The sequence below is a fragment of the Nicotiana attenuata genome, unplaced genomic scaffold (assembly GCF_001879085.1).
Source record: "Nicotiana attenuata strain UT unplaced genomic scaffold, NIATTr2, whole genome shotgun sequence".
NCBI classification, from domain to species: Eukaryota; Viridiplantae; Streptophyta; class Magnoliopsida; order Solanales; family Solanaceae; genus Nicotiana; species Nicotiana attenuata.
In genome coordinates, this window is record NW_017672127.1 from 188,006 (window position 1) to 204,655 (window position 16,650).

Sequence of the window (16,650 nt, forward strand, 5' to 3'; positions counted from 1 at the left end):
ATACCATTAATGATTTTACAAACATAAAATCTAAAAGTGAAATGTCAGATCAATCTTTTTACTCTTTGGAAATCAAATTCATAGTGGATAAAATTATAATTAAGGTTAAATATTTCAAACATGAGATGAACTAATATTAAGAATCCGAATCAATAGAAAGTAAATTATTTTTATGTTAAACCAAAATAATCAAAAATTTTAATTAATTATTTAGGCAAGATAATCTAATTAAATTACTTTTTAATTCATCATATGAGTAAAATTATTTTTCAAGTTTAAAAAAATCTTAGGGTAAATTAAATTTATTTCATACAAACAGTGTTAAGAGATTAAAAAAATAGATCACAAAGTAAAAAAGATTAGTATAATATTATGAGGTTATATAAGTGTTTGAGGAAGCACAATCAAAGCTAAATCCTAGCAAGAATAAGCTTCAAGACTATACTATAAAAAGTCGACTTCGATAAGCGGGGATTATTCTTTGTAATGCCCGACGGAATCGAAATAAATATTCCTATGTCATGCATTACTTGCAAATATCAGATCAAGAGGCATGATATTTAGCAATAAGAACAAGTGGTGTACCATCAATGATTTTATTATGAGATCGTACCAATGCTTAAAAGGTGGGGCGTGAGGCGAGGCGTTTTACCTCTGACGAGGCGGAGCAAGCCCTGAGACATGGGGCGTAAGTCCACGGATCTTTAAATTTTTTTACTAATTTCAAGAATTTTAAGATAGTATAAAATAAAAATAATTATAAAAGTTACATCAAAATCACAAAATTATAACAAATAATCTATTTAAAATATTTACAAATTAATTCGACTATGAATAATACGAAAAGTATGACATATATCATAATATGCAAATTAGTTGCAACGTCGTTACAACTCAAACATCAAAAGTAATGTATTCGATATGAAATCTTATATGTATCTCTTAAGGAGTAGTAAATCACGAAAGAATTTCAATATTATAATTTGATATTTTATTTAAAATAATCCTTTTATTTAATATGCTTTCTATTTGAAAGAGAATTTATATAAAAACATAATTAATAATTTAAATATGATTCTCTAGCATCATTTATTTTTAAGTTTCAACAAGTTAATAAACTGACACATAATTCACCATACAATATCATCATAACTAATTATTTGTAAATAGTTACTAGCTAATACTGAGTTATTAAATTAATAAGTATTGTATCTCATAAATGTGAAAAAAATAATATTTAGAAAAATAATTATAAAAAAATTATGGACTATTATATAGTAAAGACATAACAAAAGTTAATAAATAAATACTTTTGAAATGAAAGATTTATTTAAAATTTACTATCATAGCAGTCTTAGTGGATAACGTGCAATAATTTTTATTTTAATTATGACATAAAATACTCTCAACTTAATGATTTATGATTAAGAAAAAAGTAATTTTGAATAGTCAACGATTTGTTAAGAAAATTTGAGAGTTTATAAGGTTAGTTACATACAATTGCATAAAGTTCTATTAGGCGAGCCCAGTACCCTGGGCGTTGGGCATGTCCGAGGCGTAAGCTCCGGTGGCCGAGGCGTAAGTCTCACGGAACTAAGCCCCACACATAAGCCCATGGGCGTTTTACGAGTGATCCGCCCCGGGGCGAGTCCCAATTCTGCCTTTTAAAACAGAGGATCGTACAACTCACTTTACATTTGATATACCTCTTCAAATAACTGAAATAATCATCACAAATATATCAAAGCAGGACAATAGTGCTTAATTTATAAGGAAACCAAAAGTGCTAATAAGGGATGAAACGCTTTTGGCTAAGCATCAAACGATCGAAACAATTGCCCAGAGTTTTAGAGATATATGAGATATCAATGAACCGTTTGGTGGAAAATTAATAGTTTGGAAGGTGATTTCTGTCAAGTATTATCAGTAGTTTCAAAATTGACGAAAGCAAAAACTATAAAAGTTAGCTTGCCAAAATTATACTTATGGCCTCAATTGGAAAATATTCAAATGACAAGAAATATAAAAGTAAGAACATATCCAATATTCAATGACTCTTGCTACGTGTTGGAAACGAAGAAGAGCATCCAGTAAAAGATGATTTGTAGAACGCTTGGTTATCAACCCCAATGGTAATAGTAGTGCATTTAATAAAAAAAAATATTAGATTAAAACGCAATTTGTGCAAATTACATGATAGAAATTAAAGAGCTATCTTAGCTAGCAGAAATGAATATGTTGATCAACTAAATAAAAGATTGATTGCTAAGTTTTATGATAAAAACAAAATATTTTTCAGTTTTGACTCACCAGAAAATGATACTAATAATTACTACCAAGAAGAATACTTAAATACTTTAATACCAAATGGCCCTCAACCGTACATGTTTGTTGTCAAGTCATTATTTCTTACGTATGTTAGTGCAAACATATATAATATAAACTAAGTAAAAATTTATCTTCCATTGCATAGGTTGATTTTGAAGAAAAATATGTCTGTCATACTACTGAAAATTTAGATCAGCATAATAGCTTATGCAATAGTACACATATGGTATGTTGAAGTTTTGAGTTCCCGAATTCAGCTTTCGTCTTCTGAAACTAAAGAATATCCTTTTAAATTTTTGTGAAAATAATTTTCAATATGTTTATATTTTGTAGTTATATTAAATAAAGTACAAGGACGAACATCATAAATATTGGACTATATTTACGACAATATGTTTTCTTACACGAGTAACTATATATTGCAACTTTAAGAGAGATATCAATATCGACAACAAGAGTTCTGGTTATGGCAGAGCAACCAAAGTATTAGAAGGAAACATACACAAAAAAATATCGTCTATAAAGAAGTGTTCGGTAAGATACCATCACATTAGATATCTTTAGACTACAATAGATAATTATCTACTTAACATGACTAAAATTGATCATTTGTACAAGTTGTAATGATGTCCTTTCATTTGAATTCACGTACTAGGCTAATGTAATAACATTTTTCGGTATTTAGATGATTTTTGTATTATTATATATAAAAAATTTCTCATTAAGTAAAATTTATTATTCCTTCATATAAATAAATATTTAAACCATCATGTGTCATTATTAACGTGCAACGCACGTTTATAGATACTAGTATAATCGAAAATATGTGTATTAGGTGCTAAGGGAAGCATTATGAATGAATTTGTTACTTTGTTCTTGATTACATATATATTTTTATCTTTTTTCCGCCATTGCACCCTTTTTCACTAAAACCCACACTTTAAGCAAGTTGGGAATCGTAGCTCAGAAAATCGCTACATTCAAAAATGTCCGAGAAACGGAGAATGTTAGGGGTCGCTTGGCAGGAGGTATAAGAATAGTGCTCAATAGGGTGTATTAGCAATGCTGGTATTAGTAATGTTGGGATTAGTTATGCTGGTATTACTTATGCTGGGATTACTTCTTATCCATTGGTTTGGTGTATTAAAGCATTGCATAATTTCTAAAAGTATTGGTTGCTTACAAAAAATATCCTCTACATTCTTTAATTTTATACCCTTTTTATTGCAGAACTTTTATTAACCGCCTCATTCTCTACTCTCTAAAGCGAACTTTTTTTACATAGGAGCAAAATTAAATGAGAAAATTAATTAAAATATGAAAGTTAAAAGACAAAAAAAATTAATTGCTATGACATAAAATACAAAATACCAATTATTAAAAAAATGGGCACATTTTTAACAAATAAAGAAAACTTCAGTCTATACTTTTACAAATTCAAAATCAAATTTAGCATTAAGGGTGTGTTTGGTATGAAGGAAAATGTTTTCCTAGAAAATGAGTGGTTTTATCACTTATTTTCCCTTGTTTGGTTGGTGAGTGGAAAACTTTTTCCGGAAAATATTTTCTAGTGTTTGGTTAGAGAGTATAAAATATTTTTAGGAAAATAATTTTTTATGCTACTCTCCTCAACCCACCTTCCCCAAAATCTCCATGTTTTGAGGGGCAATTATGTCTTTAACCATGTTCATTAAAAACTCTTGCATTGCTAATATCATGGTTTGTTATGTATTAGTTCTACATGGGATAATACCTCCTAATACCAAATAGGATGTATAACTAATACAAGTATTTGTATTAGTTATACATAGGTTGAAAAAATATATCAAACAAGGAACTAGTAATACATTAAGCTAATGCTTGCATTATTTTTTCTAATACCTCCTAACAAACGACCTCTTATATCTCTTGTCAAAATCCAGAACTTACATCTTCACACACTAAAGCCATCAGAAGTAAAAAAAAATGGACTAAAGGGACAGAAGCCTCACCCATTAAAACCAAAATTTCTAGAATCATCAATCGGTGATTCAGAGGTCTCAGATAAAGATTTGTTGAGTCGATGCATTGTTGGTAAATTCCAGGCTTCATCGCAGAAAATCCCAACTATCAACGACACTAGAAGATGGGTCAACACCACTTGGAAACCTGCAATCGGAGTCAACGTATACGAGATGAATTTTCCCACTTTTTGTTCGAGTTTCAACAAGAGAGACTGTTGAACATGTCCTTACAAGTGAATGGCGATGGAAGAAGTTTAAGTTGTCTTTAGACTGGTAGGACCTACCACCTGTTGCTGGCCACACGAAGTGGTAAGAAGCCGGGCATGGATTCGATGGTTAAGGCTAGCACGAACTATATGATCCTAGAAAATATTCAACGAAATTGGTGATTTATGTGGTGGTTGGATCGAGACTGTGGAAGAAACCACCCTCAAAAATCACTTGCACTGGGCTCGAATCAAGTGAAGGGAGATGGATCAAATGTCTCGAAAGAAATAGAGGCGGAAAGTGATGGCTCGTATATAGCAATACCAATATGGTGCGAAACTGCGACGACGGTGAAGGCCAAAAATTCGACAGGAGAAGAAGCTCTGGAAATACTGTTGGATAATAAGGATGCCTATCCCTATAAAGAGGGGATGGTGGAATGGAAGCAGCGTACCAGGCTTTGGGACATGTGGGTACCTCAGAGGAAAGGGAATTTTTTAAAATTGTGGCACATGAGGTATGACATGCACGTGTGAAGGGGGTTACTAAATATCTAATACAGATGGGCTACCATCAACTAATTTAGAAGTGGGCCATAAGTCCAAACAGAAAAACTGCTTGGGCCCTTATATGTCTAACTCTTTATTGCAAGCCCAGATCCCAGAAATGACTTCTAATAGCCACAATGAGGTTGGTCACGTGAGCGAGTACGTGGAGGCTTCTAATTCAAACTTTGAATTTTTGAGGGGCAATGCAGAAGAAATTGGGGCGAAGGACACAGCCAGTCTGAACATAGGAGTATTAAATCGGGATTGGACCTAGTCCGCAGGCCCAAACTTTATCTTAAAAATAAGGAGTTTGGGAAAGATAACTTTTTGGTTCGAGTAAGCCAGACGAGCCCAGGGTTTTAGCTATAGTGAATTCTTTTCTTGTAGAAATCGGAGCAAATTTTCTACAAGCTTCTGGGTCTTGTGCTTCTCTTTCTATGGTGGAGCCAGTCAATGCCAGCAACGATGAAAATTACGACATACCCCATAATCCACACTTGCTCCAAATACGAGATAGAAGTGGAGAACTTGACAGGTAAGAGAAACAGGAAATTGGGACAGTGAATACTAAGGGCAATGGTTCGAAGATGATTTGTGCGGAGGGCTCTCAACAATGGTTAACGGAAGATGTACAGCCTTTACATGTTCAAGTTCAACTAGCTGAGTTAGAAGCCACATTATGGGTTCATCAGAATATAATGAAATTGAGTAAATAATTCAGTGTGGAGTTCCAGGGATTCGAAGGGGAAGTGTGGTCATTGTTCATGAAATTGGACAAAAAGAGACAGGAAACTAGTGTATCAACTCCTTCTACTCCAACACCAAAAGGTACGAATGAAGTCAAAAAGCTACAATTTGGAGTCAAATTCAAGGAAAGGGGGTCAAGGAGCAGGGGAACATTTCACTCTTTTGATCATCAATGAAGGTACACATTATTTCATGGAATGTGAAGGGTTAAAGATATTGAAAAAGGGGGGGGAATCAAATCATTAATTCAAGAATTGAGGGCAGATATCCACTGCTTTCAAGAAACAAAGATGGAAGGAGTATGGTGCAACTGTAAGACATTTGTGTAGCAATAGATGGGCTGATTATGTGGGGTAGGAGGCTAACGGGTGGAGTGGAGGTATACTAATTACGTGGGATAGAAGGATGTGGGAGGGGGAACTAGTGAACACTGGGCTTTATTCCATATTGTGTAAACTTTCTTCTTTCAACAAGAATTTTGTTTGGTTTCTCACTGGGGTTTATGCTCCAAACTGTAGAAGGGAAAGGGAGGAACTATGGTGGGAGCTGGCAGGGACCAGAGGAGTTTGTGAGGGTGCTTGTGTGGTATGTGGTGATTTTAACACCACTAGGTTTGCCTCCGAGAGAAAAACAAACAACAGGGGTGTCACTAGGGCCATGAAGAAGTTTTCAGAAACTATAAAGGATTTGGAACTCATTGATCCTCCATTATTAGGAGGCAGTTTTACATGGGATGAAGATTAAAGAGAACAACCATGAATGTTCCCCAAGAATAGATAGATTTCTCTTTTCAGTTGAGTGGGATGAAGGATTCAATATCAAATAGTCATTGCTTCCCAGAATGTCATCTGACCACTGTACTATTTCTTTAAAATGTGGGCAATAGGAATTTTCAAAATCCTATTTCAAATTTGAGAATTGGTGGAAGGAGGTGGAAGGTTTTAAGGAGAGGGTGGAAGGATGGTGGAATTCTTTTGAGATCACAGAGAGATCTGATTATGTTCTGGCTAAGCTTAAAATGCTGAAAACTAAGCTGAAGGAATAATGGAATGTGTCAAATGGTGGGAGCCTAAAGATGAAAAAGATGGACCTACTTAACCAAATTTCTATTATGGATCTTTTGCAGGAATAAAGACCACTAAATGAGGATGAATTACTGGAAAAGGCCAGCTTGCACATGGAATTCCAGGAGATCGGAAAAACTGAAGAGAGAGCTTGGAGGCAAAGGTCTAGAATTCAATGGTTGAAGCATGGGGATAAGAATACTAAGTTCTTTCAGAAGATGGCAAATTACCATAAAAGAATTAACCATATAGACAAGCTGCAGGTCCAAGGGGAACTTATTACTGAGCCAGATAGAATCAAAAGGCAGATTGTATCTTTTTACCAGGAGTTATATGGAGAAACTAAAAATTGGAGGCATGTTTTCAATCTTCAAGGTGGAGCTATTATTACAGAGGAAGAGAATGACTGGCTGCAAGAGAATTTGAAGAACAGGAGGCGCTGGAGAGTGTGAAATGTGCAGTAGACAAAGCACCTTGTCCTGATGGTTTTTCAATGGGTTTCTTCCATACTTGTTGGGAGATAGTGAAAGAAGACCTCATGAACACCATTTAGAACTTTCATTGTAATGAGTTAATTGAGAAGAGCTTCAATGCTTCCTATATAGCTCTTATTCCCAAAAAGAATGGTGCAAAGGAACTCAGGGATTTTAGACTTATAAGTCTAATATGAAGTGTTTACAAGATCATATCAAAGTTGTTGATAGAGAGGCTCAAAGAGTGTGGTTGACAAAGTAGTGAATGGGCATCAAATGGCTTTCAAAAGAGGCAGACAAATAATGGATGCTTCATTGATTGCAAATGAATACGTGGATTCTAGACTTAAAGGGCAGACCCCTGGAATTTTGTGTAAACTTGATATTGAGAATGTTAGTTTGATAGTTAAATAGGAGTAAATAACCCTAATCCCATATGTATTAGGAGTAGGACATGTATTATATATATATAGGGCTCATTGTATCATTGTTAATTAATCAATAATATTTTCTCCCGTGCATTCTCACAGAGAAGGCTTACAACCATGTCAACTGGAACTCTCTCCTAAAAGTTTTAGAGGACATGGGTTTTGGGAGTAAGTGAATCAACTGGATTTCTTCTGCATCAAAACTGTGAGATTCTCCATCCTAGTAAATGGTTTACCTGAGGGTTTCTTTCTTCAGAGAAAGGCCTGAGGAAAGGATATCCTTTACCTCCCTTCCTCTTTCTAGTTGCAATGGAAGAATTGAACCAAATATTAAGGGATGCCAAAGGCAATGGTTGGCTGAAGGGATTTAAAGCTTCAAACAGGGGGGAAGCAACATAGAGATCACCCACCTTCTCTATTTTTTTTTTTTAGATGACCGAGAAATCCGTCTGGGGCCGATCCTTTGGACCAACCGCAACCTTCGAAACGCAGTGGATAATGGGCCCGCCCCTCTACCCTTCTCCACTTAAATACCAGGCTTTGCTTTGCATGGTGTGAGGGCTTGAACCTGTGACCTAAGACACAAATCCACCACCCTTTGCCACTGGAGCTAGGCCCTGGGGGCCACCTTCTCTATGCAAATGGTTCTTTGGTATTCCGCAATGCTGATGCAGATCAGTTAAAATACCTAAGGACCATCCTGGTTATTTTTGAAGCATTTTCAGGGCTCCATGTTAACGGGAAAAAGAGCATGCTTTTTCCAGTCAAAGAGGTTGAAAATGTTCAGGTGCTAGCAGCTATTCTAGCATGTAAGGTGGGCTCTTTACCAACTACTTATTTGGGATTATACTTGGGTTTCAAATACAAAGCTCAGGAAATATGAATGGGGTAATTGAAAGATATGAAAAGAGGTTGGCAATCTGGAAGAGGCAGTATTTATCCCTAGGAGGAAGAGTAACATTGGTGAACAATTTTTTAGATGCATTGCCTACATATGTGATGTCCCTGTTTCCTTTACCCTGCAAGGTGAGGAAAAGAATCGATACCTTGAGGAGAGATTTCACATGGCAAGGGAACCAAGATAAAAAAGCTATTCACTTGGTTAACTGGAATTCTCTTATCACCAAAAGAATCAATGTAGGTCTCGGCATCAGAAACCTCAAAGCTCATAACCAAAGCTTACTTATGAAGTGGCTATGGAGGTATAATCTGGAGGTTAATGCCTTGTGGAGAAGGGCCAGTCATGACAACTATGGACAAGAGGGTCATTGGTGCGCAAAAATTGGCAACAGTCCTTATGGGGTTGAGGTTTGGAAGTCTATCTGTCTGCACTGGAATTTTATGGCTGCTCATTCCACCATCAAGGTAGGTAATGGAAGGAAAATTTTTGGAGTGAGGATTGGTTAGGACATGGTCCTCTTAGAGAATTATTCCCTAATCTGTTCAACATAGCAACATCAAAAGAAGCAAGGTTAGATACAACATGGGGACAGCAAGGATGGAATGTTATTTTCAGGAGGTTTTTGAGTGACTGGGAGCTTGAGAAAGCTTGGAGTTCTACAAGACCTTGTAAGTTTTTCAAGGTTTCAGTGATTCTGAAGATACACTGAACTGGAACCTAAACGGGGATGAGACCTACACTGTTATATCTGTTTATCTTGTTGCCTCTAATTCAAACCAGCATATAGAACATTGGCCCCGGAGGCAAATCTGGAAAGTTAAGAAATCTCTCAGGTGGTCTGTTTTTCATGGTTAATGGCAAGAGAAGCATGTCCAACACAAGATAAATTGAGGAGTAGCTTCCATTTATGCTCTAAATGCTCACTTTGTGGTACAGCTACAGGAACCAATAGCCATTTGTTTCTTTACTGTCCTATCACTGACCAACTATGGCAACTTTTTTTCAATATTGTAGGCCTAAAATGGAGTATGCCAGAAAACACTTGTGATCTGTTGACGTGTTGGAATTAACATGGGGGTATAGTGAGACAGAAGAAATGGTGGAGATTGGTTCATACTTGCATATGGTGGACAGTCTGAAAGGAGAGAAATTCAAGAATTTGTGAAGACAGAAGCAACTCCTTACAGAATATTAAAATGAATTGTTTCATTTTGTTTCATTTCTGGTGTAAAGAAAGCTTTTGTAGAGGAGGCAGATCTTTAGTAGATATGACAGGTGCTTTGTAACCTTAGGTTAACATAGCTGGGGTCTGCTCTTTTTGTAAGTATAACTTGGCACTGCTTTTGTGCTGTCTTTTAGTCTTATTTAATATATATACAAGTTACCATTCTCAACAAAAAAAAAAAAATAGTCTTTGTAACGCAGTTAAACTTGAACAAGCGGATGCTACGCATAAAACATGCACTTAAAAAACAAGCTCAATTGTGTAATTCAAAAGAATCAGATATTTAATTTAAATAATGAATTTTGACAGTACCACACTACCATAAAAGCTGGCAAAAGAAAAATTTTGCTGAGTCATTAAACATGCAGTTGACTTTTACTAGACGACAATGATATCAATTATTTCCCATGAATAAAGATCTCAGGAATACGAAAGCAAGAGATACCTAATAATACTATTCAACGCCATTACAGTGGACATTCAGTACCTAAAGTATCAGGAACTACTAAAACCATGGCACCAACACAAGGAGACATGATTCAACATTACATCAAAGCCCAAGACATTTTTAAGCAAGCATTCATTTGCAGTGATGCAGCTTGAATTCTAGAATTTGAAAATAGTCATATAGTTTAGTAGATCTTCTAACCCACATGATGTGAAGTGATAATATTTGTCTTTACGAGTTTTGGCCTACAGGTCTCTCTCTCTCTCAGCCACACACACTCTCTCTCTTCGTTTCGCTAACGGTAACTCCACAGCCGGCGGCCGAACCTCCTCTCTCATCCATCGCTCTCTTCTTCTCTCCCCTCCTTTTATTTTTCTTCTTGTTCTTCCAATCGCTACACGTACTGCCCCCACTGCTCGCGACCGTACCAGCGTCGTCTACGGTCACACCACCCAGTTTCTTTTTCCTCTCTCTCCCTCTTTCACCCTCTTTTGGTGTGTGGGGGGATCCATGCTATCACACCGACGCACAGGGGACAGGGCCGATCGATTTCCGGCTCGATCCAGTAACTCCGGTCAGCTTCCTGACAAGGTCCATTATTTCTGGCGACTGGAACTCCTTCGCATACAAAACCAGGTTCTACCGTTCCTTTTGCTTTGCTATATTGTGCCCCCTAATACGGTTTTGTGTTCCTTAATATCTGTTGGGTTCCATTTGTTTGTTCCTTGTCGTGTTCTAAATATTTAGCCTGTCCTTTAATATTGATTCTTGTGCTCTTCAAAATCACATTGTGCTTGCCAGTATAGTCTTGTTCCTAGTCGCACTTCCCTTGCTTTAACTCTACTATTGTTGCTTGTTTTATTGACATTTGTGGTATACCCTACTTAGTTTATACTTGTCGTAGTGGCTCTGGTGAGTGATGGTAGACTAAGGTCATGTCCTCGGTTGGGGTCGGAGGGAGGGTAAGGAGTGGCAAGTGGGTTAAGGGAGCTTCCAGGTTGAGAGATGGGTCTTGGAACATAGCGACATTGACGGGAAAGTATATAGAGTTGGTAAAGATTCTCAAGAAAAGAAAGATTAATCTAGCTTGTGTCCAAGAAACCAAATGGGTAGGGACTAAGGCACGTGATGCAGGTGGGGTTAAGTTGTGGTACTCAGGAGGTTCGAGGAATAGGAATGGAGTAGGCATTCTAGTTGATAGAGAACTTAAGGAGGAGGTGGTAGAGGTTAGGAGGGTGAACGACATGATGATGATGATTAAGTTAGGCATTGGAGGGCTTACTTTGAGCATAATTAGTGCTTATGCACCTCAAGCGGACTTAGGAGAGGAGGTCAAGAGGCGTTTTTGGGAGGATATGGATGAGGTTGTGAGAGATATACCGCAAACTAAGAAGCTATTCATATGAGGGAACTTCAATGGTCACATAAGGACTACTACAGGGGGTTATGATGCGGCCCATAGAGGTTTGGCTTTGGGGATAGAAACGAAGGTGGAGTTTGCCTTTTGGATTTCGCGGTGACTTTTGAGTTGGTGATACCTAATTCGAGTTTCTCGAAAAGGGAGGAGCACCTAGTAACCTTCCGTAGTTCGGTGACTAGGACTCAGATTGATTACTTACTGCTTAGGAAGGCAGATAGAGTTCTCTTTAAGGATCGCAAGGTTATCCTGAGTAAGAATGTAACCACCCAACATAAGCTCTTGGCGATGGATTTGAAAATTAAGAGGAAGAGGCATAAGAAGGCCTTGTGCATCAGGCCCGAGGATCAAATTGGGTGGCTTGACCACTGCCAGAGCTAGGAGTTAGGGGAGAAGTTGATGGCGATGGGGGCTTGAAGGAGTAGTGGGGATGCAACCAGTATGTGGGAGAGGACAGCTAGTTGCATTAGAGAAGCCACTAGAGATGTGCTAGGGGCCTTGAGGGGTAACGCTGGTGATCATCGGGGGGATTGGTGGTGGAACGTAGAGGTCCAAAGAAAAGTGGAAGTCTTACATGAGGTTAGTGGAAAGCAACGACGGGGAGGATAAGCGGACACATAGATAGAGGTATAAGGTGGCGAAGTTAGCAGGCACAGCGGCAAAAACAGCAGCGTTTCAACGCTTCTATGAAGAACTTGGGGTCAAAGGCGGGAGAAGAATCGGACAACGTTTCTTTTGCTTCAGTTATTTTATTTTTTGATTATCGTTGTTGCTTCTCTTTACATGGATTCTTCTCTTTGCATGCTTTTCTTGAGCCAAGGGTCTATCGGAAACAGCCTCTCTACCTTCACAAGGTAGGGGTGAAGTCTGCGTACCCTCATAAAGCCATACATGAATCATCTCTAATTGGTGGACAAAACCAGAATCAAACAAGAAACAAAGAGCTTCAGAATCAAGATAAATGAAGTCACTCAATATGCAGCTACATAAATTACGGCCTACATGAAATTACACAATAAGAGGAACAAACCGCTATCTCGAACAAGCTCCAGTAGCGATCGGCATGTCTCCACGAGGATAGAAACATCAGTAGTGTATGTTGGATTGAAAAAGAAAAGTAGCTGACACAGAAAATCTGAATCTGGACCGAAACATTGCCTGAGACACATGGGCCAAAAAAAAAAGGCTAATCACCAAAAGATTCTGGAAAGAAACTCATACAACTTCATGGGATAAGCATTAAGAAATTATCAGAGTACCCAATTACATGACCCAACAGGGGGAAGGACATTGCATCTAAAGCAAAATACTCAAGATAACATAAAAGCCATATAAGCAAACCTGTCAACACGGTGGCAGCGATCCCCATAAGTTTTTAAGAAATTCTCACGAACTTTAGAACGCTCAGCTTCCACCACCTTTCTACCTCTGAAGCATTTCTGTATTTAGTACTTCGACAAGTCAAAACAAAAGAAAGCAACAAGTCCTAGATGATTCTATCAAGAGAGATTACCAACACATATCCAAACGATCTTGAGTCAAATAAAGCAAAAATAGAAGAGACAGTCACATAAAGATAGAGAAAGCACAAGACCAAGCATGAACTTGCAAATAACATGTCAAGATGATCCTTGAAAATACTCTGTCATTTCTCTCGCTATTATTGGAAAGAGCAACTAAGGGCCTAAAACTTAAAGGTTGAAACTTGAGCGTGTGAGCTTACTAGGGAGAAGTGACAAAACAAGCATTTGAGGCATTTGACAATTTGTCTGGTGAAAGAAAAAGCACTTCTGTAGATCTAATCTTTCCTACAAGTGTACATCTGAGGAATAGCCTCCTGTTTTTAATGTCTTGTTGGTGAATAGAAGCCTAGGTATATTTGTATAGAATCATATCTTTACGTAGGTTCTCTACTTTTTGATATGTGTCTCCCGGGTGAAAGCCAACTTTTTGGTATGTGTCTTGTATATGGGAGCTTTCTCATTATCAATAAAAATATACTTGATTTAAAAAAAAAAAAAAGAGGAAATTCCATCAATTGTGATTCCATACAATGATTTCAAATACCGAATGACACATTTTCTGACACGCATTTAAGATACAACTAATTATGCAGTGGTCTAGATCTTAGGGCTCCAGTTTTACTGCTTCTAAAGCATACAAACACATAACCAAACCTGATTACATATTGTATTCTTCTATCCATAATTTTATGCACATATTCTCAAACCAAGAGAGATCGATGAATAAACGTTAAGATAAATAACTGGTAAAGTTGTTGTCGTGTGACCAGGAGGTCATGGGTTCGAGCTATGGAAACAACCTCTAGCAGAAATGTAGGGTAAGGCTGTGTACAATAGACCCTTGTGATCCGGCCCTTCCCCGAACCCCGCGCATAGCCCCCGGGCTGCCCTTTATAGTCCCTCCCTTCAGTTTAGCTAGCTTGTAAGGGGAATCTTCTAACTCATGCCAACAAATAATTTCTTGGTTAACAACTAGATTTTGGAGCTAATATACAAGTTAAAACTCTTCTTTACTATCTAATATTTACGCAGTGACTAGTTCTTTTTCTTTAAGAGTACGAAAGGACTAGTCTATGGGTATCGAATTATCATATCGTTAATGACAATATGAGTAGTGAGCCCAATGAAGAAGGCAATATCATAATTGCTCTTCCAGGATGTTCCGTAAGGGCCAAAGAAAGCATTAGCTTTCAAAAACTTTGGGGTCTGGTACGAAGGTTTTGAGTTGAACTTGAACGCATAGACCTAAGGACATAGAATTGCGAGCAGGTAGGCTAACTGGGAGGTAACCATGAAGTAGAAAAGCAACAAGAACTTGCGAAAAAGGAGGCTGAACTGAGAAGAGTAGTCTTCAAGGTGAATATGAAATGAGAAGTATAGAGAGGGGAAGGATCCAAGGAAGGAGGGGTATGCAGTTAATATAAAAATCTCCCAACACGCCAATGAGAATCAAGACCTAGTATGGTAGTGAAGGGTGTGATGAAGAAACCAGAGCAAACTTGAAATGCTTAAGGGGAGCAAAATGTTAGAACTGTTAAATACAATAGTTTTGTTAAGTAGTTAGTCATGTATAGTGTTCCACATCGGAAAATAGATACCTATTATTATGTAATCACTGTACATAAATAGGGCGTTGTACAACACTTTAGATAATCAATAATATTTTCTCCCATGCTTTCTCACATGGTACCGGAGCTTCGGTGAGAAAAGATCGTTGTGCGTCATTCCAACGACATCCGGAAAGAAAGAACTCAGTCACCGTGTAATTTTCCGGTTGCCTAAGTGACTGCTTGCGTCAAAGTCACTATTTATCAGTGTTGTGAACAAACCAACACCACCACAAGGTCCGCCGTAGTCCCGCGACCAAACCCCAGAAAATCCCACCGGAAAACTCATACACACGCGCCCTCACGCGCCGGGCAGACTCCAAATTTTCCAGCAAGATCTGTGCACGCGCCGGGCGCGTGAGACCCCTTACAGCCAGATTCCGACGAACTTCCTTCAGGAAAGCTTACTCGCACAGCAATTTCGAGTCGACCAGTGCTATCCCCGACAAATCCCGACAACTTTGGAATTTTTCGGCGAACTACAGTGTTTTCCGGCGTGAACAGTGCTTCCGACGTAAAATAGTGTTTTGATTTTCTTCTGTGAACAGTGTTTTCCCAGCTATTTCTTCAGTTTTCCCGTAGGAGTTACTCATTTCCACTATTTCAAGTTAACCCTACTACTTTTAGTCAAAGATTTTGAGAGATAAATTGTAGCGAAATGGGATCCAATAGTATGAATGGTTGGATAGTTTCTCTATCGGATTATATTGAGTTCCTTCAGTACAAAGCGTGTAAACAGACATCTTTAGGGATAGCCTCCGTTCAAACAGATAGTAGCGTGACTTGTGTCTCCCAATCTTCATTTCCAAGTCTTGGGTCATTGATTCATGTGCATCTGATCATATTTCTGGTAACAAATCTCTTTTCACTACTATTTCATGTTCTCAATCTCTCCATGGCCAACGGGTCTCAAACCACGACAACTGGAATAGGTCAAGCAAGTCCACTTCCTTCCTTACCTTTAGATTTAGTTCTTTATGTTCCAGGTAGTCATTTTAATCTCATAGTTGTTAGTCGCTTAGCCAAATCACTTAAATGCTCTGTTTTCTTTCTTGATGACCTTGTTACAGGAATGCAGTACAGGGTGGATCATTGGTACCAAGTGTGAATCAGATGGACTTTATTACCTTATCCCTGCAAAATCACATGGACTCACATCTTGTCTCCCTTCAACTTGTCCTGTTACCGATTCACCAGATTTATTACATAAACGGTTGGGACATCCCAGTTTGCCAAAACTTCAAAAAATGATACCTGGTTTATCTCACTTGTCCACTCTAGAATGTGAGCCATGTCAGCTCGGTAAGCATACCCGCTCCAATTTCCCTCTGTGTCTTGATAATCGAGCAGAGTCACCTTTTACTTTAGTCTATTCACATGTTTGGGGTCCTAGTCGGGTCAGTTCTACCTTGGGATTACGCTACTTTGTCAGTTTCATTGATGATTATTCCGGACTTGGATAATTTTGATGAAAAAAATCGATCTGAGTTGTTTTCTATTTTCCAGACCTTCCACACTGAAATTCAAAATCAATTTGGGGTTTCTATCCGCACATTTTGTAGTGATAATGCCCTAGAGTATTTGTCCTTTCCATTTCAGCAGTTTATAAACTCTCATGGGATTATTCATCAAACATCTTGTCCGTACACATCTCAACAAAATAGGGTAGCTGAAAGAAAGAATAGACATCTTATTGAAACAGCTCGTACCCTACTCATACAATCTCATGTT

General features: G+C 37.8%; 1 protein-coding gene across 1 annotated transcript in view; it reads right to left on the reverse strand.

Annotated features, from left to right (window-relative positions):
- The window catches only part of LOC109211957 (E3 ubiquitin-protein ligase UPL6), a 60,462-nt gene extending 44,250 nt beyond the window's left edge, over positions 1-16,212 (reverse strand). The window contains exons 1-5 of the mRNA XM_019375559.1: positions 16,106-16,212; positions 15,211-15,484; positions 15,003-15,098; positions 13,131-13,234; positions 12,820-12,947 (exon numbers count right to left, since the gene is read on the reverse strand). Coding sequence (XP_019231104.1) covers positions 12,820-12,947; positions 13,131-13,234; positions 15,003-15,098; positions 15,211-15,484; positions 16,106-16,212 — 709 coding nt within the window. The remainder of the gene's footprint in view (positions 1-12,819; positions 12,948-13,130; positions 13,235-15,002; positions 15,099-15,210; positions 15,485-16,105) is intronic.
- Between the last annotated feature and the right edge of the window lie 438 nt (positions 16,213-16,650).